The sequence below is a fragment of the Pseudochaenichthys georgianus genome, chromosome 13 (genome assembly GCF_902827115.2).
Source record: "Pseudochaenichthys georgianus chromosome 13, fPseGeo1.2, whole genome shotgun sequence".
Taxonomy (NCBI): Eukaryota; Metazoa; Chordata; class Actinopteri; order Perciformes; family Channichthyidae; genus Pseudochaenichthys; species Pseudochaenichthys georgianus.
Genome location: NC_047515.1, coordinates 34,489,118 through 34,516,207, shown reverse-complemented (window position 1 = coordinate 34,516,207; position 27,090 = coordinate 34,489,118). Strand labels below are relative to the sequence as shown.

The 27,090-nt window shown below is 41.5% G+C and overlaps 1 protein-coding gene across 3 annotated transcripts in view; it reads left to right on the top strand.

Annotated features, from left to right (window-relative positions):
* gdpd5b (glycerophosphodiester phosphodiesterase domain containing 5b) overlaps positions 1-27,090 on the top strand; it is a 64,198-nt gene that overhangs the window by 19,715 nt on the left and 17,393 nt on the right. For all 3 annotated transcript variants that reach the window (XR_004553313.2, XM_034097086.2, XM_034097087.2), the window contains exons 2-8: positions 4,545-4,718; positions 19,932-20,035; positions 23,240-23,333; positions 23,509-23,568; positions 23,879-23,977; positions 24,723-24,816; positions 26,832-26,977. Coding sequence is in view for 2 of the 3 variants with exons in the window: in XM_034097086.2 (XP_033952977.1) it covers positions 4,602-4,718; positions 19,932-20,035; positions 23,240-23,333; positions 23,509-23,568; positions 23,879-23,977; positions 24,723-24,816; positions 26,832-26,977 (714 nt within the window). In the remaining variant the exon portion in view is untranslated. The remainder of the gene's footprint in view (positions 1-4,544; positions 4,719-19,931; positions 20,036-23,239; positions 23,334-23,508; positions 23,569-23,878; positions 23,978-24,722; positions 24,817-26,831; positions 26,978-27,090) is intronic.

The window sequence follows — 27,090 nt, the reverse complement described above, 5'->3', positions numbered from 1 at the left end:
ATATTTACACAAAAAAAGAGTAAAACCAGACCAGGATAATCATTCATTTATGTTTAAATATATCTGCATGTTTATTCTAGAGCAGCAAAATATATGTTTACAACAGCAAAGTCTATAAACGTAATATCATCTCCCATTACTGCGTGAAGTTTAGAAAAGTAAAGAACGAAGACATCAGTCAATAATATCAGTCACTCTTCCTGTTCTTTCCTCCTTTCTCCCCTATCAGTGTTGAGGAGAAACCCTGGGGGGGGTGGGGCTGCTGCGGGGGCTGCTGCTTTGACTCATGCCGAAGCTATGTTTACAAGAATTCGCCAAATGTTAAGATATCTGGAAATAAGCCGGGCTAGTAATGTTTGTTTAAAACAGTGGAATGAGATGTAGTAAAAGAGCAGATCAAAATATACCGGTTTTCTGTTAACCCTTATTGGACGGGTTTAATTATGAATGATTCGCTTTTTACAAATTGTCATCGCAATTACATTAACAATGAGGGTTGAAAGAGCTCATCCCCGACACAGAGATTAAATGAGATGCTGCATCATGATAATTAATGACAGCAAACCAAAAAAGGAACCAGAATTGTTGGAGCTTATTTAGCTCAGTGTCTCATGTAATACTGTGTACCGTATCCAAGTGTAACTGTGTAATGCAGAAGTCTAATTTGTTGTGCATGTCGATTCTCAGAATGATTCGAAGATGAGTTAAATGTTTGAGTTTTGGAAACACAACGGAAACATTGACTTTGTAGTATTATGTTACAGTCATCAGATCAGACACATTTTGTAGAAGGGTCTTGAAACGGCACTTATGCGGACGTGTATTTTCCCCCCCATAAGTGTGTTGGCCTTGGATCACAGTCCTCTGCTGCGTGCCCTCTCCCTCAGTTGCCTGGTCAGGAGAAGACACTGTTTTCGGCTGGGAAAGTGCTGAAGCATTTCCTCCCCTGCAGACTGTTTTCCCTCTCTGTGCCTGTGATTGGAGGAAATGAGGCAGCAGAAAAGGGGATGACAACAGCCGTTTAGGGGTTTTCATGCAACCCTCAAATCATCTCTTCTTGTTCAGAGTCAGACAACTTGTGACAGGCGCAAATATTTTACGAAAGCTACTCGTGCTGCGGTGCAAAGCGTTGATCACTATTGATTTCACCTGTTTAACCTGATGCAGTCCTGATGGGATGGGTCCGCTAATACAATCTGAAATGGTGTTTAAACTCTCGGCATAGATGTCTTCTATACAAATGTGTGATGTGAAGCTCACCCTCTCAGCTGAGCTTTTTTTGGCTCAAGAGTTAATCTTACAACCTCATTGCCCATGCTTTATTAAACTTTAACTTTGCCAATTCATCACTTTTTATAAAATATTTAATGATGTCCTCTGGGTCATTTAGCTGATGAGTTTCTGTCAGACACTTTGCTGATAAAAGGATTAACTGCAGCACATTTCCTTCTGCCTTCATACAGCTCTGATGAGGGTTGGGGCAAGTTAACTCGGAAGTAAAATATGGATGACTCTTCCATCTCAAGGTGACACATATGTGATCTCAGTGCTGCTCTCTCTAATTATGATAATATTGAAAGTAATGGGCTGTTTGATGTTCAGCTCAGTTGAAGGAGCAGTGAAGTTTGTGATATAAATGACACAACTGGCACAAGTGGAAGATTTAAGAGGTAAACATGTTGGGAATGAAGCGGCGTGAGCCACTGTGCTGAAACAACATGCTGTGGATACAGGTCTGAACGTTACGATGTGTCAACAAGTGACAACACGACGTGCTGGAAGTGGTTGTTACGAACACGCACATGGAGCTTTACTTTGTCAGCTGCACGATTGTGTTTGTCTTGTTCAACATGCCCAGACACAAACACACGTTGTCCTACGTCATTAGGAACCGTGCATCATCACCATCATTACAGCTCAGCCCTGCCAATATTAATATGAACTAATTTAATCAAATGAACATGTTATGTAGTGTTTGGGTTTACATACTGCAGTAGGAAACATTAATTAAAAATCATATTTAATTTTTTTTATTGAATTGTCAATGGGTTTATTTTCATTTTTTTGAATTGTATCCAAGTTAATTTACTCCTATAAAACTATAAAGTGAAAAAAATCTGAGCTGACAAAACAGCTTGTCCAAATGAAATACCCTTTAGTGAACAAATGATAAACCTGTGCCTTGCGTTCAAATAAGTGGAATTCAAAAATAATTCTCTTAAAAGTAGGTCAAATTTTTGTTTTTGTGCTTTTAATATCTACAATGAATTTCATGAAAGTTACTGGGACATTTTGGTATTCCATGTCATAAACAGAAAGTCTGTCTAGTGAAGTGCTCACCTGTTGTTCGAACCGTCTTCAAACTGTTGGAGCCCTGCTGCTAGATTCAAGGCTGGAAATGATGTGCTTACAAAGCTGTGATCCCCTTCAACCCGCCAGACATGATTTATTCATGAGACGCATCAGACAAGCATAATTGCTATGCTTGTTATCAAGCAGTTCCTGATCTGATCAAGGTTCAAATCCCTGGATGGCTGCATGACAGCTTGAGAATACAGCGATGCAGACTCTCAGTAAGATAATGTGATTATTTCTAGCACATTTTTCAGATTGTTTTAAACCAGGTTTTCTTCTTTCAATGCCTTCAGCGTGGTACACGTTTCTCTGGCTTCATATAGAGCGCTGCAGGGATGACAGCTGACAGTTAGCTTTGCACTTGTATTTTTCTTTTGGATAATTGCAGCACATATTCTCTGTCAAACACATGTCTAGACACATTCTTCAGCTGGTTAATCTTCAGATATTAAAAGCACTTTTATTATTTTTGAAGCGTAAATGCAATCGCAAATGGTACAGTAAGAAGCACAACCAGAGGTTAAATGGAGGGCTATAAACAAAACCACCACATTATTTCACGTCACTGCTACTACGATAAAGACAGTCTTGTGTTCGCTGTGATGCTGTTTAGTAGCCTCATTTAGCAACATGTTAGCCACTGCCTTTTTTATGACACTTAAACGCTTCAGAAATATCTGACTGGAATCTATTCTGACATATCGTAGAAATTGCTTAAAAGTAGTTTTGCCTCATTTCAGACTTCTAACCAAAAACCCAATCACAAAACCCATTGACTTCAAAACGAGGGAACCGCAAGTACTCAAATGTTATCTTATTTTGGGGGGTTTAGTTCTCATTCTTGAGAATGCAAAAGATGTTGAGAAGCCTTTGTAGGTGGTAGATTAAAACACAACATTTATATATTTAAGGCATTGTCTGTCGAGAGCATTGTGGTCCTGCTGAGGTGGGCTGGAATCGTTGTACCCTTGGGTCAGGCCCACCCTCCTCAGAGCTGCTAATAACAGGAAACATGGCCACTGCAGCAGATGCTAATGAGCAGCTGCCGAGAGTCTGAGACAGCCAGATTACAGCAGGAAGAGTGTAGTTAACATGCAGACCTGCTCTGAAACGTCACATCTGACTTAGCCGCATGCTAGCTGTGCTTCACAAACTGTTAAGAAGTGGTGTCGCCAGTGTAAATGCTTCAGGGAACATGATGGCGTGCTTATAAAAAGTTGTAATCATGTTTGTTTGATTGTTATCAGCAGAGATACTCCATTCATTACACTCATGTTATGCTTTCGATGTCACTAAAACGAACTTTTAACCTCAGATTGATCAGAGGCAGCACAACGGGCTCCACCGTGTCTCAGGGGAGTGAGGTAAACTTGTGATAACAGCCAGCACTGCTGTAATACCGTTGTTGTTGTTATTATAGCTCGTTAGAGCCTCAATGCCGACACAGCAGCATTTAAAAGGGAGGACCGAGTTGTAGCTCAGCGTTTTCACGTCCAAAGCAGCCTGAATCTTTCTGCCATTGTCAATAACTCAAAAATAGAAAGGCATAAAAGTAGTGCTGATACATGTTATCAGTATCATGGTGCTCTGCTGCTCTTCCTGATTGAGAGGGTGTTTTGGTTCACTGCAACACAGAATTGGCTTTGTACCGCTCGCAGGTCTAGTTGGCACGTGGACCATTAACACTGTTAAAAGCGGCATGCATCGATTTTCATACTGTAAGTTGAAGGGCTTTGCTAAAATGTCATTGTTGCATAACATCCTTGTTACGCCTGCTGGCCTGTTCTCTGCCTGGCCTTTCTTCTGGGCCTGACATAAAAGGGAGGGATGGGGCCTGCACGCTGTCTTTTGACCTAGATCTGGAGTGCCTGTGTGATATATTCATGGTCACTGTAATTTAATAAATGGTGGGCTCACAAGGGCCTGTTCAAATGAATGTTCTTTTTTTTCTTTCTTGATCATATTGATGAAAGCTCCTAGCAGTCAGTTGTCAATGGAAACTAGCGCTGGGTAACGAGGTCTTAATTTAAGGCCGGGCTTTGTATCCGATGCTTTTCAGGTCAGCATGTGTTTTCCATCAAAGTGCCTGACGTGCTTCACTGTTTGTTCCATGGATTGATTTGTTTTGTCCCAACACTTTTGGACTCATGTTGTTAACATTTGAAATGCCTTTTGTTGTTTTTTTACAGGATACCCCATAGACAGTGGGATGTTCGAGCTCTGGATGCAGGACTGACTGAAGGAGCATGGTGAAACACCAACCCCTCCAGGTCTATGAGCGCCAGCTGTGTTTGTCCTGTATCACTGGGATCTACGGTTGCCGCTGGAAACGCTATCAACGTTCCCATGATGACACCACCAAGGTGAGAGGGGGGGGGGAAATACGGTTTTGCGATGAGCTACACCAATTTGAATTTCTGCATTTCTGCTTGTACAGACAATAAAATAAAAAAAACATTGTAGAAGTTGTGAGAAGATTGAGATGAACAACACATCTAAAAGCTCTCCTGAAAGATGTTGGAAAAAAGTTACTCGACAACATTCGAGGTCTCCATAGTAACACACTCAAATGTTACTGTGTTCGTATGAAAGTGAATCATCACAGAAAAGGCACGCAGGTTGATTGTTTGTTTTTAACCAAATGGGAAACCATGTCCTTCGAGTACGCTACATCAGTGGTTCTCAAATGGGGGTACACGGACCCCTAGGGGTACGTTGGAGTACTGCAGGGGGTATGTGAGATTTATTTTATACAACATAAGTAATGCGTTTAAACAATTAACTACTTTATTCAAAAGTTTACAGTAATTCTCGATAATAAAATGGGAAAAATAAACGGGGTGCTCTCTTTTCCTCTCCCTCTCCTGACAGACCGTCAGTCTTGTGCAGCTCGCTGAACCTGTAATAAGTGACCCGAAAGTAGTTTAGCTAGTTCCAGGGTAGATAAACTAGCTAAGTGTGTTAGGTCTAACTCTTAGTTTATTTTGCTCCGCTCAACGGTCCGTCACAGCGGACGGAGCTGTGATAATGCAGAGCTGCTTGTTCTCCGTCAGCAGCAGCTGATCTGATCTCTCTCTCGTGTCCGGTTATACTTCGCTCGCGTTTATGTCCAAATCTATCAGATCTAGCTAGTTCTAGTTAATGATATGACTGCGTGCTTATCAAAGGACCTAAACAATAAGCGTTGCTCAGTGTGGCCGCAAAGTATAGCGCTGCATTATGCATATGTTTATATGAGGGTCAAAATCCTCATATCTTTTTTTCTCTTCATTCCCCACGCCCCAAAATAAATAAATATACAAATGTTAGGAAAAGTAACGAAGTTTGAGTAGTGTGGGTTTTATATTAACAGAGTTACACATATTTCAAAACGTGAAGTGTAATAACTGCAGTGGCCTCCCTGTCAGAATGACAAAGGTCCTCAGTGAAGCACAAGCCCATGTTTCACTACATTGTACAACTTATTAAAAAGATCAGTTCAAGGCAACTAATGTCGTCTTAGTGTTATTGCATGATGTTGAAATTGGTTTGCCATGAATTTAGTGATGGATTCTAACATTTGAAATGTAGCATTTAAGTGTTTCTCAGTTACAAGGTTGTTGTTTGAATTATTACATGTTACTTGTTAGACGCTTTTATCCAAAGCGACTTACATACTCAATACTGTGGACAATCCCCACAGGAGCAATTTGGGGTGAAGTGTCTTGCCCAGGGACACAACGACATGCTGACTGCAGTGGGGTTTGAACCTGTGCTCCCCTGATCCAAACACCAACGCACTAACCCACTGCGCCACATGCCTCCTAAATAAATCAGACACTGATGGTGCAGCGCTGTACTGTACCTCTTTATATAGGCATTTTTTCCCTAACATTGTTTTTGCGCTGATCAGGGGGTACTTGGCTGAATTTTATTTCAAAGGAGGTATATTATTGAAAAAGGTTTGAGAACCACTGTGGTACATCATCATTACTTTTTTTTTGTAGTACTTGGTCACACTCCTATGTGCGCCTCTGTTCATTTTCTTTCAGCTGCAGTGAATGATACATGATAATGTCAGTCTCTGTCATTTCTCTTGTCAATGTCATTTCAATGAGAGCTGTACTACCCAGGGAGATCGATGGGAAATGATGTAACTTTTCAGCTTTTTAATAGCATGCCTCTTTTAAAATGTGAATTCCTTTTAGACGTTACAGTTTTTCTCATCTTCTCTCTACCTACATTTTGACAAACGTATTCAAAGGGATGGAAATCCTCTTTTTGGCTGCTGAATTGAAATGAGTCTTTTCACAGCTCAGAATAACAAGATGTTTGTGTAGGAAGGGTGAAATTATTGAACATGTATTTGTTTCTGTACAAACTACATGGAGAGGCGAAGTCCCTCCCTTTCCAGTGACCTCCATGGGACCTTATTTCGTAAAAATCATGTATTGAAGTCAATGGAAAGAGAAAACGTATCTTTCGATCCCGTTTGAATTGTGCCACGAATTACACATATGATGTTTGTCAATCTTAAAAATTCTTTCCATGTCAAAAAAGTCACAGTTTGTCTTAAAACTGTTGAAATACAAGACTATGAAAAATACGCAACTAGAAAGACTACAAATCCCAGAGTCCCGGTCCCGCATGCTGGCTCTTACGGAACCGACTAACTCCCCTTGTGTGTTTGTACAGCTCTCAACATGCCCAGACTTGTAGTGATTTTAACCTCTTTTAATACTTTTCGCCTCATTCTGAAAGAAATAAGTGAAATGTGCCAACGTGACGGCCGTCTTGGTGTGTGGTGCGAGATGGGAGATGTAGTTCATTGAGCGGTTTCACACAAAAAACAGTGTTACTTCACAGTTTTACGACACATTTTAATTGTTTTGACTTGCAAAATTATCTTTTAAATTGACATCATATGTGTAATTTGTGGCACAATTCAAACGGAATCGAAAGATAATCTTTCTCTCCCCATTGACTTCAATACATACAGTTGCAAGAACCCCCCATGTGAACGCTTTGGATTCTCCACACATAGCGTCGTGTGTTCCTTCCAAACAACTCAACTTTGGTTTCATCTGTCCACAGAATATGTTGCCAGTAGTGCTGTGGAACATCCAGGTGCTCTTTTGCAAACTTCAAACGTGCAGCAATGTTTTTTCTGCACAGCAGTGGCTTCCTCCGTGGTGTCCTCCCATGAACTCCATTCTTGTTCAGAGTGTTTTACGTATCGTAGATTCGTCAACAGAGATGTTAGCATGTGCCAGAGATTTCTTTAAGTCTCTCGCTGACACTCTAGGACTCTTCTTCACCTCATTGAGCATTCTGCGCTGTGCTCTTGCAGTCATCTTTACAGGACGGCCACTCCTAGGGAGAGTAGCAACAGTGCTGAACTTTCTCCATGTACAGACAATGTGTCTTACCGTGGACTGATGAACATCTAGGCTTTCAGAGATACTTTTGTAACCCTTTCCAGCTTTATGCAAGTCAACAGTTCTTAATCGTAGGTCTTCTGAGAGCTCTTCTGTGCGAGGCATGGTTCACATCTGGCAATGCTTCTTAAGAATATCAAATTCAAAACTGGTGTGTATTTTTGATAGGGCAGGGCAGCTTCAACCAACACCTCCAAGACGTCTCATTGATTGGACTCCAGGTTGGCTGACTCCTGAGTCCAATTCGCTCTTGAAGAAGTCTTTAGCTTAGGGGTTCACACACTTGTTCCACCCTGCACTGTGAATGTTTACATGGTGTGTTCAATAACAACATGAAAACATATAATTGTTTGTGTGGTATTAGTTTAAGCAGACTGTGTTTGTCTATTGTTGTGACTTAGATGAAGATCAGAACACATTTTATGACCAACTTATGCAGAAATCCAGGTCACTCCAAAGGGTTCACATACTTTTTCTTGCAACTGTACTTTCTCCAAAATAAGGTCCTATGGAGGTCCCCCGGAAAGGGAGGGACTTCGCCTCTATCGGAAAAACGTTATAAAACCCACACATTTCTCTCCATAACTGTGTGCTCTTTCACTTCAATGTTCTCTAGTTGCCTTCAACATTGATTTACAACAAACAATTCCTTTTCACCAAACATGTCCCTGCTGGCTCATCCCCCATACATAACCTTGAGCTCTCAACATGGAGGTTGATTTGCCATGGCAATACTGCACTGTTCCAAAGTGTCTGTCATCTCCTACACTGTGGACATTTTTAATTAATTTAATCAAATGTAGTTACCAATATCATCCATCAATTATTTTATTTACTTTTCTCCAGGGGTGGTTTATCGAGCCATGGCCTTGCAGGTGTTCGTGTGTCTGCATACGAGTCACATTTATTATAGTCTGGAAAGACAATGAAAGGTTATGAGATGAGTTTCTTTTGGCATTTAAACAGTTTTAGACCGTTAACATGTATGCCTATTTATGGTCACATTCCCAATCATGTCAATATATTCTTAATCAACATTTGTCTATACATTTTTTTTTATAAAATCTCAAGTGTGCATCTAGAATAGTCGCATTTACCTCCCTAACAGTGTTATTTTCTAGTATTTGGCACTTCTCAGGATAAGTATTACAGCCGACACAAGATAAGGAATGTGTCCTGACCTTTCCCTTTTATCTCTTCCATTCCGTATTTAGGAAGGACACACAGTTTATGTTGCTGCAACAAACTCAAACACCGCGCATCTACCCATGTGTGCACACTCATGGACGCAGGCACTAGATTGGATCATTTATTCATGCCCACATACCTCCTTACTGTAGACAAGCAGAAGCCTAGGACACACACAATCAACTTGTGGCAGTCAGCAGACGAATGCCAAAGAAAACATGTGGTGTGCATTTAACCTACATTGGGTGTATAAACAAACAGACTCAAATAACACGGGTGGTTATATGTGAATAGCTCTCGCATCATATACTGTAGAGAGCATTGCAGGACATAATAAAGAGACATAGATGGTTTCCCTGTCCTGTTTGCAGGAAACTGGACACCACGTAGCTCCGTTTCCTGTTGAGAGTGGTTGTTCTTTCAGTCCAAATGATAGGATAGTGCAGAGTCAGCATTCTTTGTTCACCGGGCTCATCCTTTGTTTTGACCGTGTGGTGGCGGAACGCACTTGTCTTGACCCCCGCTGTAAGAAGCACACAGTCATTCACTCTGCGGGCTGTTTGGTCGAATCAGGATGTGGATATATTCCCCTCAACGTTCTTTTAAATTGTCCCGCATAATTAGTGATTGAGCCAATTGATACATACAGTCTTCCTGATTGAATTGTAGTGCAACTCCACTACAATTAGAAGAAGAATCATTCCTTAATTGTCATTGCACCAGGGACTACGACAATACAAATATATATATATTTCTTCCTGTAATTATGTCCTTTTTAATTATAAGATTCAAATTCAGAAATGCTAAATCTCACTATCTGTCTTTTTTTTTAATAATTATTGTCATTTTAATGTATTGGGTTGCTTGTTTATTAGGTACTGTAATATACGTGGTGCAATGACAATAAAGTTATTATCTATTGGAATTCATGCGTTCTACCACTATTCTAAATATAGATAACTAAGCCTGCAGCCATGTCTTAGTGATGTCAGATGCTGCTATTTATTTGTCTGACTTTAGAGTAGAGAGCTGTCTTTGCCATTGTCTTTACCATGTGTCCTAGTATAGGTGCAGGTGACTGCATCTTTAATGATCCCAGTAAACAAACTGTGGCCAATCAAGAACAAGTATCAGCTACATGTAACCGGACCTGAGCAAATCCAGAAGCGTGAGAACTGAGAGTCTCGAGTTGAAAAGACTGTAGACTCGTTCATAATCCGCCAGCGTCTCGTTCAATAATCCCCCCCCCCGTTTTCATCTGTGTTCACTGTAATTAGCCATTCAGGTTAACCGCTGGCTGTCTTAGTGGACGTTCTTTCGTCTTCATTCAAGGTGCTTTGTGGGAAGACGGTGGACGTCATGCAGTGCAAGCCGATCTGGCCTCTCAGTAATAATTGAAAGTATTTCCATTTAGCCAGTCGATACCATTCAGTCACACAAAGCTCCTCTGCCTTCATTTGTCAGTGATCCTTTGGTCTTCGTAAGCCCGGTCTCTGATATATTGGTCATATTACTACTAGAGAGTTAAAGAGAACAAACGGTTAGTGATGATGACTCCCCCATGTTACAGTGTTGCTTTGGATAGCAACAGTTGTCAAAAGAAAGAAGATCAAAGGAGCAGAGACATTAGTGTAGTTCTTAATCATAACATGTTTCCATCTTCTCTTGCATCCTCTGAGGTGTAACTTGTTGTGTAATATCAGTTCATGGACAGGTGACCTTCTAAGTCAGTCAGCTAATTTATTTTGCCTCTTCACATTCTTGTCCAGTCCTACTTCCAGCTGCCAGACTGAAAGGTCATGATCTTCAATGATCAGTTGTGAGGCGACTCAAAGAGGAGGCTGAGGGGATGGATGGTTTGAGATGTGTTTTATGGAGGCAATGGCAGCAACTCATATTGATTTGGACTCGAGTAGCGAGTGAATGTGAATGCACATGCATGTTCCAGGGAGTGAAACCAAGGCCTTGAAAGGTAAGGGATTTATCGTAGCGTTACTATTATTGACAGAACATGTCAAGGCAGGATTTCAATCTTTAAGAAAAGTAGTCATTTAGCACTTTCCTTTAGTTTAAGGGCAATCACTTTATCATTGTGTGTGAGCTGCACATAGGTTGCTCTGCAGAGTACACACGGCGTAAGAATGAAAGCAGCTGTCGCTAAGAGACTGAAAGAAACTATTTTGAATCTATAGTTTCCCGCTGTTAATGACTGAGAGCGCTGATAAGTTATGTGGTTGCTGAACGACATATTTACTTTATCTGTTGTAATTATAACATTCCCAAGCTACTTCCTGGTGTGTGGCTGCTAAGCCCGGCCATGGATACAGAAAGGGACACCTGCTACATTTTCTTGTGCGGGGTCTTCCTTTTTAAAGAAGTAATCCCACATTTTCAGTAATTGCTAAAAAGATAATTTGAAAAAATAAATGTAAAGAATGATATTTGAATGTTATGAAGTGTGAGGACCTTCTGACTGGCTGGTGGTCTCATCTTGAGTTCCTTTTCGAGTGTTGATCTTTCATGTGGGGAAAAAAATTATCAGATTTAGAGATCATTTGAAAAAGGTTTTTATAAAAGATGTATACATTCTAACACTCTAGAGATATTAAAAATCTCTGTAAAATACATCAACAGTTTCTGTATTCCACCACCCTAAAATAAATAGAAGTGGAGTTTCAGTCAGTATTAGTGACAGGATAATTGCATCGCTGTGGTGGCATGGCTGCATTAAAAAGCAGTTCTGGCCCTTTGGGAAATGCCTGGGACTTATCTGGATATGCTCAGGAATGTGACGGGGGACTGAGGTGTTAAATCCGTTGAAGATAGAGATGCCTGTGAGGCTGTGCCTGAGCCTCACAGAGAGAGAAGCTCTGCTTTAGTGAGTCAGAATCTCTCCTACCTTTCATTGCGTTACAAGTTTATTCACGCACACACGCCATGTTTGTGTCTGTTTGTCTCTTTCTCCCCGACAGCAAAAGTATTCAGGGGCATCCCACTGAATATGTTCTCTCCAGTGTTGGCATGTTGGCTGAAAGCATACTGAGCCAAGCTGTCAGACCTAATTGAATGCATCATTTCATTTTGTGATATCTACATATGAAAATCCTTATATTGTCTATTACAACATAGTTTATATCACATGCTAAATGTGTAATGCATTTTGCATGATCTCCTTGCTTCTGCAGAACACGTCAAGATAACTTAGTAACGTGACAATGCAGCAGTTACTATTCGCCTTGTTTTATGACGCATACATACTGTCGCCCACATAGATTGAGTTTGCAATCCCCAATGTAATAATGTAAAAGTGTACACGAGTACAGTTTCTCTGCTCACATTAAGTACCAAGCACAAACATGCTTTATTATTTTTTGCCCTGTCAGCGCATACTTAGCTCTACGAAAGAATGCTCTGCTAAAATGTGTGCGGTTATTAATATAGTGGTAATCCCAATGCTTCCCTGTGTGATGTATAGGCTGTGGGGCTGTGTTGGTTCACAGTGTGCTGCTGTTAACAGGTCAGAGTTGAGCTATGTAAAGCTACTCTAGCTGCAGTTTGACATGTTGACTCTACACAAGCAGTCACACGTCAATGTGCATCTATCTCCATTTTTGGCCTGAGGGTTGACTTGAACATATATTGTAAATCAAAGCACGGTATAAAGTATTGTCATTTGCTTTGTTCAAATAATTGTATGTTTTTAGTTAGCATGCACTCCATCCATGCATGAATACCCTGTTCTGTAGAGCATGAATAATAACCCTCCTATGGATACGACACCGCAGCCTGGATCCGACCTGTTAGACATGTTGAAGCATTCTTGGACGGATAAGAGCTCGTAGATCCTTCAGTCACGTTGGCATCATCATTAGTGGTTGCCCTTACAGGGAATGTAGGGCAAATGCACATCAAAGAATCTCTGCAACCATTATTAATGTTGCACGCCTCATTTGCCTGGTTATAATCTGATCGGGATTGTCCCAAAGGAGCTCAATTAAGGCATCAGAGTATTTAGAAGTCAGTTTATTGCACATTTCTTTACACCAATCTTCTATAATTACATTAAATACATGTGATTAACTCCACCCGCATGACTCCGAAAAAGACATTCACCACACGCACAGAGATATTCACCACAAATTACTGTGGTTTGACACAATTAAGTTTTATTTGCTAAATTCAATATGCAATGCTAATAGACCTGATGCCGGGGAGTGTAACACTGAAAAACAAGGGGAGCTATAATCACTATTTGATGCTGTGATCACGTACTGTGAAGAAATATTGGATCGAGGGTGTCGGCTCAACAAGAACAATTAAAGAGGCCTCAAAGAGTTATGTGACATTTTGAACTTCAAAGGATTATGGCTGTAAACAGATTTGAATAATCCAGTAAGCCTATTTATTAAGTGCATCATTAGCTGCTTTGATCGTAAGCCACTACAGTGGACCCGCTGTGAGCCGCTTTAAGTTAAGATAAATACAAACTGCAGGCAGAAAGGTAAAATAATATCGGCTGAATTGAATTTGCTCAAATTCTTTGTTGCAGTCATTTAAAGGTCCCATGTCGTGCTTTTCTGGTTATCACCCGTCCCCTTGTGTGTTATGTAGCGCTTTCTGCATCTAAACGGTCTGCAGGGTCACACACCCTCAAAGTACACCCTGTAGCGAGTAAAACTCTCAGAAAAGACCTGTCTATGCTGCCCCAGAACGCCTCGTTGGAGATTTCTCTTTTTACATTTTTTTTTTCCTGGTCATAGTGACGTAACGGCTCCTCTCACACACACACACACACTCACTCACTCACTCACTCACTCACTCACTCACTCACTCACTCACTCACTCACTCACTCACTCACTCAGCCTTAACTTTTCTCAGCCGTGGCTCTGTGGATCTCAGCCTGGCTGTGTGTGTGTGTGTGTGTGTGTGTGTGTGTGTGTGTGTGTGTGTGTGTGTGTGTGTGTGTGTGTGTGTGTGTGTGTGTGTGTGTGTGTGTGTGTGTGTGTGTGTGTGTGTGTGTGTGTGTGTGTGTGTGTGTGTGTGTGTGTGTGTGTGTGTGTGTGTGTGTGTGTGTGTGTGTGTGTGTGTGTGTGTGTGTGTGTGTGTGTGTGTGTGTGTTCAGGCTGAGCTCTGCGGTGTCTCGCAGTCTCGCAGACCCCACGCAGCAACCAGGAAACGACCCCAGTAATCCAGCTCACACTGTCCGCTCCTCGAGCCTCAAAGGGCGGAGCAGCGAGCCCCGCAACGTCCCGCCAACACGGCACCCAGACCCCACGCAGCATTCTCATCTGTTTGTCATTACTGATGTCATTTTCTTGTTGCTAACGCCATGGTAACACATAATCACTGTTCCGCTGTAACAGTGCTGGACTCATCAGAACAGAGTGGGCGAGCTGACCAATCAGAGCACAGTGGGCTCATAGGGAGGGGGGGGGGCAGGAGCTCCAACAAGGCGTGTAGGACAGAGAGTGAATACACATACTATACGGAGATGCTGTGAGAAACCAATGAGATTGTGGAACATTATCCTGGGACCTTTTTAAATCTTTGAATATTTCTAAACAAAGACTTATGTGGCCCTCTCTCCCTCTCCCTCTCCCTCTCCCTCTCTCTCCCTCTCCCTCTCTTCCTCTCCCTCTCCCTCTCCTCCCACCTGCTTTTCCCAGATGTTAAGTCACTGAGTTCTCTGTCGTATTGGTGAGTCAGCGAAGATGAATCAGTGTCACACTATTCTTAGTGTTTTCCTCAGAGACAGAGTATTTGTCAAAGTGTAAACACTTTGGGGAATCTCTTAAGCCTCATGAGTGCCAGAAATCCCCTTATCAGATATATTTGTTTACTTTTAAAAAGATGTATGGCTCTTGCAAATAATTTTGTTGGCAAATGCAAGTGGGTTTTTTGGAGTGTATGCTTTTATAGGTTTTAAAATAAGAAGTTAAGATGCTGCAATGAACGTCCCTTCTATTTTTAGCAGCGCCTATTTTTCAAAGGTTCATCATCTATAACATCCATCCTTTATTACAATTTGAAAGGCACATTTGTTCAGAAATTATAAGAAATAAATGGAATCTTAAACACTGCAGCTGTCTGAATGAAGTTCCCCGGACTAGCTGGAGAGAGCGTCCTTTGTGGTTTGAAAAGTAATTCCAAATATTTTTAAATAACATTTTAATTACAGTTTACCACATAATTTGATTGGATCAAAGCTAATCCAATATCTTTGAGTCTTCCAAGGGAGAACCTGTCCTCTGTGTCCTCTAAGATGTCTCCAAAGGGCAAACAGCGTGGCACCAGTCAGAATAGCTCTTAGAACAAAGCACCAATGACTGCTGGCATACACCGCTCTTTAAACACTGAGACAGAGATTGAGGTTTTCTCACGGATGTGTTCTGTTGCTGCCGGTGCCATGGGGTGGTGTGCCTGGACAAAATGCCAGCCATGCAGAATGGTAATGTGATGTCACGGAGTCTATCTCTGCTGCTGAGTAAGCTGTCGAGCAGGAAGAGTACATCAGATCCTAAATCAAAAATGAGAAATCAGTACTTTTGTCAATACAGATTTGTCTCAGTTTTAAAACACTATCACGGCAGTCTTTGAGCAGACATTGACAAAGTGTCCTTTTTGTCCTGCAAATATTAGGATATGTATGGCTGGGCAATATATCAATGTCATATTGATATTGTGATCTTTTTGGATATCGTAATAACTTAATATGGCATTGTCTTATTCTACTATAAATTTCAAGGCTGGATTACAGTAAAGTGATGGGATTTTCGCATCTTCCGTTTTGCCTTAAACCACTTATTACTAATACTACGCACATCCCTTATGAATATTTATCAAAAAAGGCATTATGGTAATAATTTGAAAGCACCAATAATCAACCCTTAAATATTGTCGCAATTTTGATGGAACGTTTTTGGTTTTTATCATCTAGCGTGACACATGGGATCATATGGCTAAAACACTCTATTGTATGCTGGTTAATATATATGGTTGTTTTTGTAATTTGAATATAGTTTTCAGTGCATGAAAGTATTCATTAGAAATCGTAAATGAAACCGAGATGTGTATTATATATATATACTTGTCCAAACTACTTTAGCAGTGTGTGTATATTAAAATCTATCCATCTTTAGCATCCGATCTCTGGGATTCAGATTAGTATGAGAGCCAATTAACACTGCATGAAGGCAATGTATTGACCATCACAGCTCTTCATGGGGCATATCAGGTCCACAGGGGGGGGTGGGGGGGGACAATGTCCTCTCAGGAGAAAGGTCATATCTCAGAGGTGATTGCAGGTAGCCATTAAAGACCATGGGAGCGAGGGTCTCTGCCCCCTCATCAATAATCTGAGTTAATCCGTTACACACACACGCAGAGCTCCCTCTCACAGAAACCATGGTAACCTTATTGTCGGTGGAATAGATTTGCTTTGCTCTGATTAAATGGTTAATCATTGTTTTCTCTTGTACAGGACAATGTGATACTGATGATAAAAAACACCTGAAGTGTTGAATAGTATTTACTTAATAAAAGAAAAGCGGGAAGTGTTTAGAGTGTCTAGAAAGACTACTTTTACTTCAGGGTCATTTCCTTCAAAGAGGAACATGTGTATCCAAACGTATCTAGTGCCAATATCTGATGAAAGCAGACCTTCTTGCATAATAAGGTTTTTTGTTGTCTTGCAAAGTCCAAAAATATTCAAAACCCATGTCCAAATAAGAGATGGGATTAAATTGGCATTCCCTCGTGCTGGTTTTCCTTTTTTGTACATCTGATCTCTGATATGACATGACACCATGCCAACAAATCTAATAGTATCATCAGTTTACCAAACCATCATGACTTCTACTTCCTGTCTGACGCGGGAAAGCTCTACAAACAAGCTTTAATGACCTTCAAATGCTGCACTGTTTGGATAAGTTGCATGCAGTGAAAAAGAGAGATATAAAAAGGTCAGACAGACCGTCTTACCTGGGTGTCTGATCAGCTGACTGAGGCGCTGATAATCTGATCCGCAGCACACACAACAACGGTTCACTCCCGTTGAAAGGCTAAGTAGCTGAACTGAGTTTCTTTATGTTGACACAGTGCAGTGCATACAATGGACGCATTTATGACTGGAACTACTTTTTTGTATCCAGATTCTTTCATTTTTATTTAATGAATAGCCACGTCTGGGTTTTTGGAGCTCAGAGGGACATCTTCAAATTGCGTGTTTGTCCAGGCACTCGTCCAAACCCCCCCAAATGCTCAATTTGAAGTGATGTAATAAAACAGAAAAAGGGAACGAGAATCATGTTATCTTTTGCATTTTTGCTTGTTAATCAATTATCAAAATGCGTCATCAAGTTAAATAATGGACCTCATAATGGTTTTAGCCCGGACAACATATTGATGTCATTTAAATACGTCTTTACTGTTTATCCAAAAGTATGTTTTCCTAAGGACATGCCAGACAGCTATAATCACTGTAATACCAGTCAACCTTTAGATGTGTTGTGACTTGTTTTTCTTCCCAGTAAAACAGATTATTTTTCAGATTACCTAGAATTCACGTCACAGAGCCTCACTACTTTCTAACAATGTGGTCAAAATGTGCGTGGTTTTCTCACACCCTGTCCCTTTCATGTGTTCACTGGAATCTGATGGATTAAAATCCGTGTCTGTGTGTGACCTGAGGGTGATCGGCACATTTAAGTCCTCAAACATTTTCTGCTGCTCTGTTCCTTCGGGTGTTTTAAAAAATAAAAATAAATCTGTGCATTATGAAAAGGTCATATAGGTCTTGTTCGAGTAACAGCAAAAGCGTGGCTGCTTAAATACGGAAAAAAAGAAGGAGGCGAGCACACCTGCTTAAAGGGGAAAGGAAACACCAATTACAGTTATAATATTCCGGTAGTTTATTCATTTTACAATGGATATTGATCGTAATATTTATTGTATATGATATTACTCGCCAAAAGAAAATTAATTATCCGCCGGCCGGGTGGGGAATTCCGGGACCAGGCCGCCGCCATTAGGGGAGTCCCAAATGGTGACGTCACTGGCTGTGTTTTCGCTCCACCGAAAGTCAACACAACGTAGCAGATATGGCAGCGATGGAGGAGTTTTGCAATGAGATCGACGTTTTGAACGATGAATTTGACTATTCGTCGGGAGATGACATTGATGTGGAAGCATCTACAGTTACCAGGCATCCCATGGCCTATGCTTATGAACCGATTCGGTCGAATAGAGTGGCATACGATCCGGAATAAAAAAATTTAAAAAACACAATGCTAACAGTGAGCCTCCGAATTAGCCCCGAGCGAAAATGCTAACCTATTACTGCACCGATAGCTCCCTTATTACTTATCCTAGCCGCACATCCAACACATCGTTTATGATCGCAAGGAGACACAGAATCTAACGGTGCCCACCTCAACACTGGAAGATACAAACTCGCGAGGTTATTCACAAAAACGTACATCAAAACAAGTGGCACTAGGTACTAACATACGCCAGGCTAACGGCTTACCTTCCTCATTGTCTGGTCTAAACTGGTCTTCAATGGCATTACAACGATAAAAACGATGATGTAGTTAATCCATAGGTTAATATCCAATGGGGCTGTGTCCCCTTTGAAATGTTCTGATAATCTATAAGCAATACAACTGCAATTCCGTTATCTGCTGTCCGCTCTGTGCTCCGTGCGCTCTGGGTCCTGCAATACCATCCATCAATAGCAATACTAGCCTTTTTAGGGCTGTTTTCGACAGATGAGCGTGTGTATGCCAGTTTAATTAGTTGAGCTATAGAACACCCCCAATTCTCTATTGTGCGTCATAATAATAGCTACCATTTAGTTTGGACGCGATTGCGTTAATTAATAAGGTCACACTGTGTCAGTAAATACATGTGTGAGCTAGTAATCTGGTAGTGCTGCAATATTTACCTCTCTCTCGGCAGCTGAAGCAACTCGTTTGGTGGCTCGAACTTCACGTTTGTTGACACTGTCATTGTCTTGCGCGGCCGACGTGCTGGGACGGTCGGTGTTCCCGACTGCATACGTTGAGAAATCGAATATTGTGGGAACAGATCCTGGCTTCAAATCCAATGTTTTGTATTGAACCAGGCATCCAGACTGGACTTTGAGCAGCTTCTCATCCTTTAGTGGCAGCCTATGGAAATGTACTTCTTCCTTCTTTGTATAAAATCCATTTGTGCAGCCTGGGGCAATACAATAAACTCCTGACGACGACCGTTTTCTTGTAATGTAAACTACTGGTGCATTGCACGCCATGTTGTTTGTTATTGAGCTTTGGCCCAGGAAGCCGTACCCAATCAGTGACGTCACTGGAAAAGTCCCGGAGCAATGGAAGCGCCCATGGTCATTAGGCACGTATTTCAAAAAGTAAATTTGCGTATCTCGATCGTTTACATTGGAAATAGACTAGATAAATACATTTCCTAATGGTAATATTGTCGCATGGAAAGCAGTTTGAAAAGTGTTTCCATTTCCCTTTAATGTTCCCGCCTGAGAGTGACCCAGAGGTGTGTTTCCTGTATTTGAAGAAGAAGCCAATTTAATATCTGCCATAGTACGAAAGTGCAAAGCGGATGAGGACAGTAATTAGCCGGCTTGCTTGTGAAGTTATTAAAAGTCATGTTATCATTATGAGCAAAGTGTATAAGGGAATACTCTCTCCAAAGGTCGGCAGCCAGGTTGAAACCATGTTAGCTTGCATAAAGTTTTCATCTAATGAGCTCTGGTGCGCTCTGAAGATCTTCTGGAAAGTTGTACAAATTACTTACAAATATTCAACCTAATAGCTATGGGTAAACAAACGCAGACTAAGTCCTAATTTTGGTTTTGGCAGCATTTATAGCTGTTCTGCATTAAGTAATGTGTCTTTAATTAATTCAAATTAAACAAGTGTATCCACAGAAATAATGAGTTTTATTTCTTCCTGTGTGTTCAGTGGGAGCTGCTGTGGTCCATCATCCTCCTCTTCACCTTCTGTCTGCTGCTGGTCTGGTTCTACTTCTGGTGGGAAGCACATAACGACTACAATGAGTTTAACTGGTGAGTACCCAGCGACAGCCACACTCCCATCAGCATATTGTTTCCGCGGTAAATACATTCTATCCCAGCTTTTCGGCTTGTTGATTTCCTAAATCGTCACTTTAATCTGCCTTAATCTGACCCAAAAACCACCCATCCTTTCCACAGATTACACCATTACATAATATGGTTTTCCCAACATTTACTATACTATAAATGACTTGGTCCCATGCCGCCTTTGTGACCACATTTATATGTGAATGAAAAGATTTGAAGCCAACAACAGCCTTATTTCAAACCTGTAGGCGGAATGTGTCTGTTTACAATTGCATAAAACCACGCAAACAATTTTCGTTAAAGCACAAGTGATTTTATGAATTTATACAAGAACATTATATGTACATTAGATACTTAAGGTACAAACTATACTGGACATTAGTGATCAAAACACCCTTCAAAACATTAACAGTATGCCATTTATTCATGGACAAAGATTCAGCACCCTTCAAGTTGTGAATCCGACAGACATATTATTTTTGGATTAGCATTAAATCAAACATTTCTTGATTTGTGGTGTTACATTTCTGAAGTGATTTGTGTTCGGCATGTTCTTATACATGCTGTAGTGTGAAATGGTTAAAATGGCTGTGTCCCAAAATATCACATCACATGCGCTGCTCCCCCTCCCCTCCCTCCCCCTCTCCTCCTGCTCTCAGCAACCTCTACAATGTCACCTTTTCCTCTTATTATCCTCTGTCTCCTTCCATTACCTCTTCTCACAGCCCGTGTACTCTGTGATTTCACAAAGCCCCTGTACTTCTCTCATTCATCATGTTCTTACTTTTATTCAATTGAACCTCACCTCCTTTTATTAGCAATCTCCCCAGTGTATATTTATCTCTGAATGTCATGTGCATGACATTTGCTTTTCCTTTCTAATAGGAAGTGTTCACATTTCCTGCTTTCTCCTTCCTGCTTATTGTGGGATTTCCACAGATAATCACACAGCTGACATCCCTGCCCGTATGTGTTCTAGTGATTTAGCAGCAGGGAGCATCCTGCTCCATCTGCAGTATCAATTTATTCACAAAGGGCTAGGAGCATCAGCGCTAAGTGACCCCGCTGTGGCTCTGTGCCACTAGAATCACTGATAACGCTTCGAAGTAATTAGTGCTAAAGGCACTGGCTGTCATGTCAAAGCCCACATCGGCACACACACTCACACACACTTGTCTTTGCTCTTCAGATGTCGATGTACAGATACTGTCAGCCTTTAAAGAAATACAGCTCAAAGCGACATTGGATAAACATTTTTACAACAATGTCTTCTGTCTGCAAAGAGAAGCTGACAGTCAGTGATTGCTAGAACCCAGATAACCAGCCTGCACTTGTTTCCCATACTTAAGCTCCACATACGACAGAAAACCAGCTGTCAGTCGTTTTCCTCCCATCCATTAATGATACAATCACATTATCTCGTTGGTCTGATTTCGCCCGACAGTAGCGTCTGCGATCTGTCACGGATACGGCTCTCTTTGATGTATCTTTGTTACCTTTATTGCTACGATAAAGCTTGAGGCTGCTCTATAGGGGCCTGCATGAAAGTTAAAGGCCTTTTTGAAACACCAACAGTCTTATATTCCTTTCCCTCACAAGCCTTTTATTTTGTTTGTGCCTTTTCTGGTCTTGCAGATCCATTGTAAACTGATAATGCTATAGACCCGGCAACTCATATTACACCGCTATCTATTGCTGACAGAAAGCCTGCAAATAGCAACCTTTTCACCCTGCCATTGTCGAAATAAATCAAAGTCTATATCTTTAAGCTAACTTAAAGGTCATGGCCATTTCTACTGATCATAATTCCATTATTGAGGTCTACTAGAATAGATTTATATTGTTCAATGTTCCAAAATCACATTGGTTTCTCATATAGCATCTCTGTATAGTATGTGTATTCGGGTGGTCCTTAGTGCCATGCACATTTTCAAATTCATTTATTTTAAGCTCCAACCACCGGAATTTGTTATGATAGTCAAGAAAACTCTCCTGGTGAATTTTATTCAAATTCCAACAACATTTACCCTCCCTCATCAACCTTGGAGTTTAGCCTCAGTAGGTTGGTCCTTAAAATTGAAAGTCGGAAAGTCTCCAACTTTTGTTTTCTTGACTAATAGAATGAATTCTGGGGGTTGGAGCTTAGACTTTCCGACTTTCAATTTTAAGGACCACCCTAATGTGTATTCACTCTCTGTCCTAAACGGCTGGTGAGCCTATGAGCCCACTGTGCTCTGATTGGTCAGCTCGCCCACTCTGTTCTGATGAGTCCACCACCGTTATAGCGGAACATCAGTGATTATGTGTTACCATGGCGTTTGTTAGCAACCATTGCGGGGCTCGCTGCTGCGGACAGTGTGAGCTGGATTACTGGTGTCGTTTCCTGGTTGCTGCGTGGGGTCTGCGAGACAATGAGACACCGCGAAACTCAGCCTGAGAAATCCACAAAGCCGCAGTTGAGAAAAGGTGTGTGTGTGTGTGTGTGTGTGTGTGTGTGTGTGTGTGTGTGTGTGTGTGTGTGTGTGTGTGTGTGTGTGTGTGTGTGTGTGTGTGTGTGTGTGTGTGTGTGTGTGTGTGTGTGTGTGTGTGTGTGTGTGTGTGTGTGTGTGTGTGTGTGTGTGTGTGTGTGTGTGTGTGTGTGTGTGTGTGTGTGTGTGTGTGTGTGTGTGTGTGTGTGTGTGTGTGTGTGTGTGTGTGTGTGTGTGTGTGTGTGTGTGTGTGTGTGTGTGTGTGTGTGTGTGTGTGTGTGTGTGTGTGTGTGTGTGTGTGTCCATTTGGACCTGGGCATGGTTACGTCACCATACTTGGGAAGAAAAGAAATGTAAAAAGAGAAATCTCCAACGAGGCGTTCTGGGGCAGCACAGACGGGTCTTCTCTGTGTTAGAGTTTTACTCGCTTCAGGGTGTACTTTGAGGGTGTGTGACTCTGCAGACCGTTTACAAGCTGAAAAAGCTACATAACACACAAGGGGACGGGTAACAACTGGAAAAGCATGACATGGGACCTTTTTAAGGCATTGTTTTATTGAAAAAAGAGAAAATATAAAACTAAATGCTTGTTGCAGCTCAATCGCATCTATTCTTTAACCCTTCAATACAATTAGTAATAATGAAATGCAGGTGAGCTGTCGTTATGAGATTTGTTTTTCACATGTTTTTTTCTCCTCAGGTTCCTGTACAACCGCTCTGGGGAGTGGAGTGATGGCACTGTTCCCATCCTGGCCACCACTGCTGCTGGCTTCACCTACATTGCATTCTTAATGGTCAGTCCAGCATCATATATTCACTGTGGGGGTGATAAACAAGTCGTGTTCATCATATTGCCTCTGTAGTGATTGCTTGTGTTGTCAAGACCATGGTTATGTTGAACAATTTGAGATTGTTAAGCAGCAGATCATTTAAAAACAGTTCTAACTTGACATGCTTTTCTCTTTTTAGGTTCTAGCACTTTGCCACGTTGCACTTGGGCAACAGCTAAATTTGCACTGGCTCCATAAGGTAATGTGCCAAATGTGAGACGGAGCAACTGTGTTGGCTTGTGTGTTGTGAAAAATGGGAAGTGGAAGGTGGTTGATGGGTTTTGCATTATGCATCTATTTTTTCTGATGTCTATTTCTGTTTCTATCTGTCACCATTTGTACTGAGTCTAAAATGTTATATGCAAATCAAATGCATGGATCAAACACTGTCTGGGGTGTGAAAGGGCTGAGGGCCATTTGGAGGTTAATCTGGTGTGTGAGTGAACATGTATTTATCCAAAGTGACAGCCCCTCTGATTTTTTGTATCTCTTTCTCTCTGTCTCTACAGATAGGAGTGACTGCTGCTCTGCTCACCACCGTTATCGGGGTGATATCTGTCAATCAAACATGGGGGCAAGAGTGGGATGTCATCCCCATCTCGCTGCAGGTCAGCACACTGAAACACAGCGAAACCACAAAGTCATGTTTCACGGCTTTTACATCACTGATGATTGAACGTTTAAATGCTTAACTAAGTGCGACACAAAGTCAAGGCAGTTTATTATTCCTACTTAACAACCTCGACTTTGACCATTGGTTTGTGATCAAATATTTGAACTGTAACCACTTTTACCTGGATGAGGAAGTGAGGGTTGAAACATCTAGTTTCACTTTTGTACCTGTTTCTTTAGCCTGGTATCAATCTGATATTAATAAATACGTTTCGAAATCAATTAATCCTACCTTTTAATAGGTACATGAAGTTTTAACAGTAAATATCTATATATATTATTTTGTTGTTCTCTTACAAGAAAATCCCTGGTGCTGGTGAGAAAACAGTCAATCCACATGTATCCTCCTAACAATTAACAGCTATACGATTTTGGAGGAGTTGTGAGAAGCTTATAATTAGTGTGTCCCTGTGAGATTATTTCGCCACCATGACTGTGTGATTGAAGTGGACGCGCTACTCCTCTGAAACTGATGCCATTGAAATTGAAAGCCCCTACAAATGATAGTTATTATCTCTGAGTGATGTTAACAATGTATTAACCCCAGATAATGTGTGTAATTCAATGACTCTCTGTCCTTTTGTTTCTCTTCTCTTTTGCTGACTTTCTTTCCCCTTTGTCTCCATTCCTCTATATCCTATTTCCTTCATCCTCCCTACTCTTCCTCACCTCTCTGTCCAGGCCACAGGTCCTTTCCTGCACATAGGGGCTCTGGCTGCGGTCACAGCGCTGTCGTGGATCGTGGCGGGACAGGTCGCCCGCTCAGAAAAAACAAGTATGTTTACTTCTGCAACAAAGACTACACGTTACTCTTACCCGCTGTACCCTGTCTGCCACACACACATCAACACACACACACACACACACACACACACACACACACACACACACACACACACACACACACACACACACACACACACACACACACACACACACACACACACACACACACACACACACACACACACACACACACACATATGGTAGGAAGAGTGGTGAATGATTAACTCTATGTAGACAGAGGCCAGGACCTCCACCCAGGGTGTCGGAGATAACGAACATTCCTACGGGCTCATGTGATGTTTTCCAGTCGGTACACCTTGGATTGTTTCTCCTCGAGTCTTTTTGGGGATTAGGATCTCTTAGTGAGTGTTCTCACTCTCGCTGCCGTTGGTGTACAGTAGAATCGAAAGTCATTTATGTACCAGTTTTATTATCTTCTGAACAAAGAGAGCCTTGTAGTAATATTGATTTAATCATTCATGTAAATCATAAAATGTACTATGGACAACAGTTTGTGCTATGGGAAATATTAATGTTATAAAAGTCCTGGATATATTTTAGTTTCTGTTTTTGGAGAGACATGATGAGGTGGAAATGTCTAGGCCACACTTAAGCATCTACCGAATACCAGAGAGGATGTGAGTGAGTGTGTCCGTGTGTGAGTCTCCTGTTCGTAACAAGAGTCAACCCCACCCTGACCTTGAAACGAATACATTCCCATGAGTGTGTGTGAGTGTGCGTTAGTGTGTGTGCTCCCACTTGCAGCCTTCATCTCTCACTTCCGTTGAGCTGAAAGCAGGGGAAATGTCTCCTTGGCCCCTGATGGCAATGTTGCCATTCACTGTACGTACCCATGCAAAATTCTGATAATTAACTTCAAAATTCACCATCCTCTTAAGTCAAACATTCCTTGTGAAGTTCAGTGCTGTGGATGTAATAGTTAATCCAACTGTAGGATGTTTGCTACAAGAGACTACCTTGGCGTATGTATTATATTAGTCACCCAGGTGAAGGTGCCAACATTGTTATTGTGCAAAAAAATGTAATGACGCGCTATTTATTATAAAAAAGCAAACAAATAAAGACATAACTACCAGTATGAGGAATGTTTGTGAGTAATATCAGTAGTGTAGATGTGAATGTGAGAGCATTATGTAGTGCAAGGTGTAAAAACCAAAGGACACACCAAACAAAGGTCCGGAGCTGCTCTCAGGAAGGAGATCAGGGAAAAAGAGCGAGAGCCACTCGGGATAGGAGCTTTAAATCTCCAGTAATGCGACAACCAGGTGCTCTCATCTGACACTCCCACGATCTGTGTTACTTTCAAGGACAAACAATAGTCAAGGCTTTAGGAGATAGGCAGGAGCTGTCACAGTCACGACTCACCATGGTCATTTTTTGCCAAAAACATGTCCCATTTTTAATATACGCCTAAAGTGCAATATAGGTATGTCAGTGCTTTAATATTCTCGCAAACTTTCATCAAAACTACTTCAGGCTTTGTTGGTGTTTTGCTGAAGACAGGAGGAGCAGTGCTGAGTGCAAGCTCTTGGGATATAAGGGAACTGTTTTATTAGTGCGTTATGTACACTGTGTAATGTACACACAGAGATACGCGCAGACCCCTATAAACTGTGACACAGCAAAACAGGACGCCTTGGTACAGTCTCTATGTTCCTGTGAGCTTCTGCACCCACATGACATGAACGCTCTATCATCGCTAAGAGATGCAGCTATGTCATGGCAGGTGCATTGCTCAGGAACCAAAAAAGGGCAATGAAGAGTTGTTAAGAAGATTTAATGATTAGTTGTTTGAACAGATACATCAGACAAGTTAACAGTTCATTAGTGAGCATTAGATGGGCTGTTATGCTGATTATTTCCCCTTGGACAGTGCTAGGCTAACGGTTTCCCCTGTCTGACGTCCTAATGCTAAGCTAGCTGACTGCTGTCGTAGCTTCATATATAACTTACAGACATGTATTATGGTCTGTCTTCTCCCAGTGTTCCAGTTGGTGGTGGTGCTGCTGTATCTCAGTGTGCTGCTGGGTCTCTACGTGGTGCCGCTGTACATCTCCTCCCCCTGCATCATGGACCCCAGCACCCTCAAACAACGCCCTGATGTCATTGGCCACCAAGGAGCCCCCATGGTGAGTCTGCTGACAACTACCATACATCTGAATGTGGTAATAAACCAGGCAACAATAAACAAATTGTATTTTCATATCTTTCACACTGCCACACACTCTACCTGCCTTTTAAT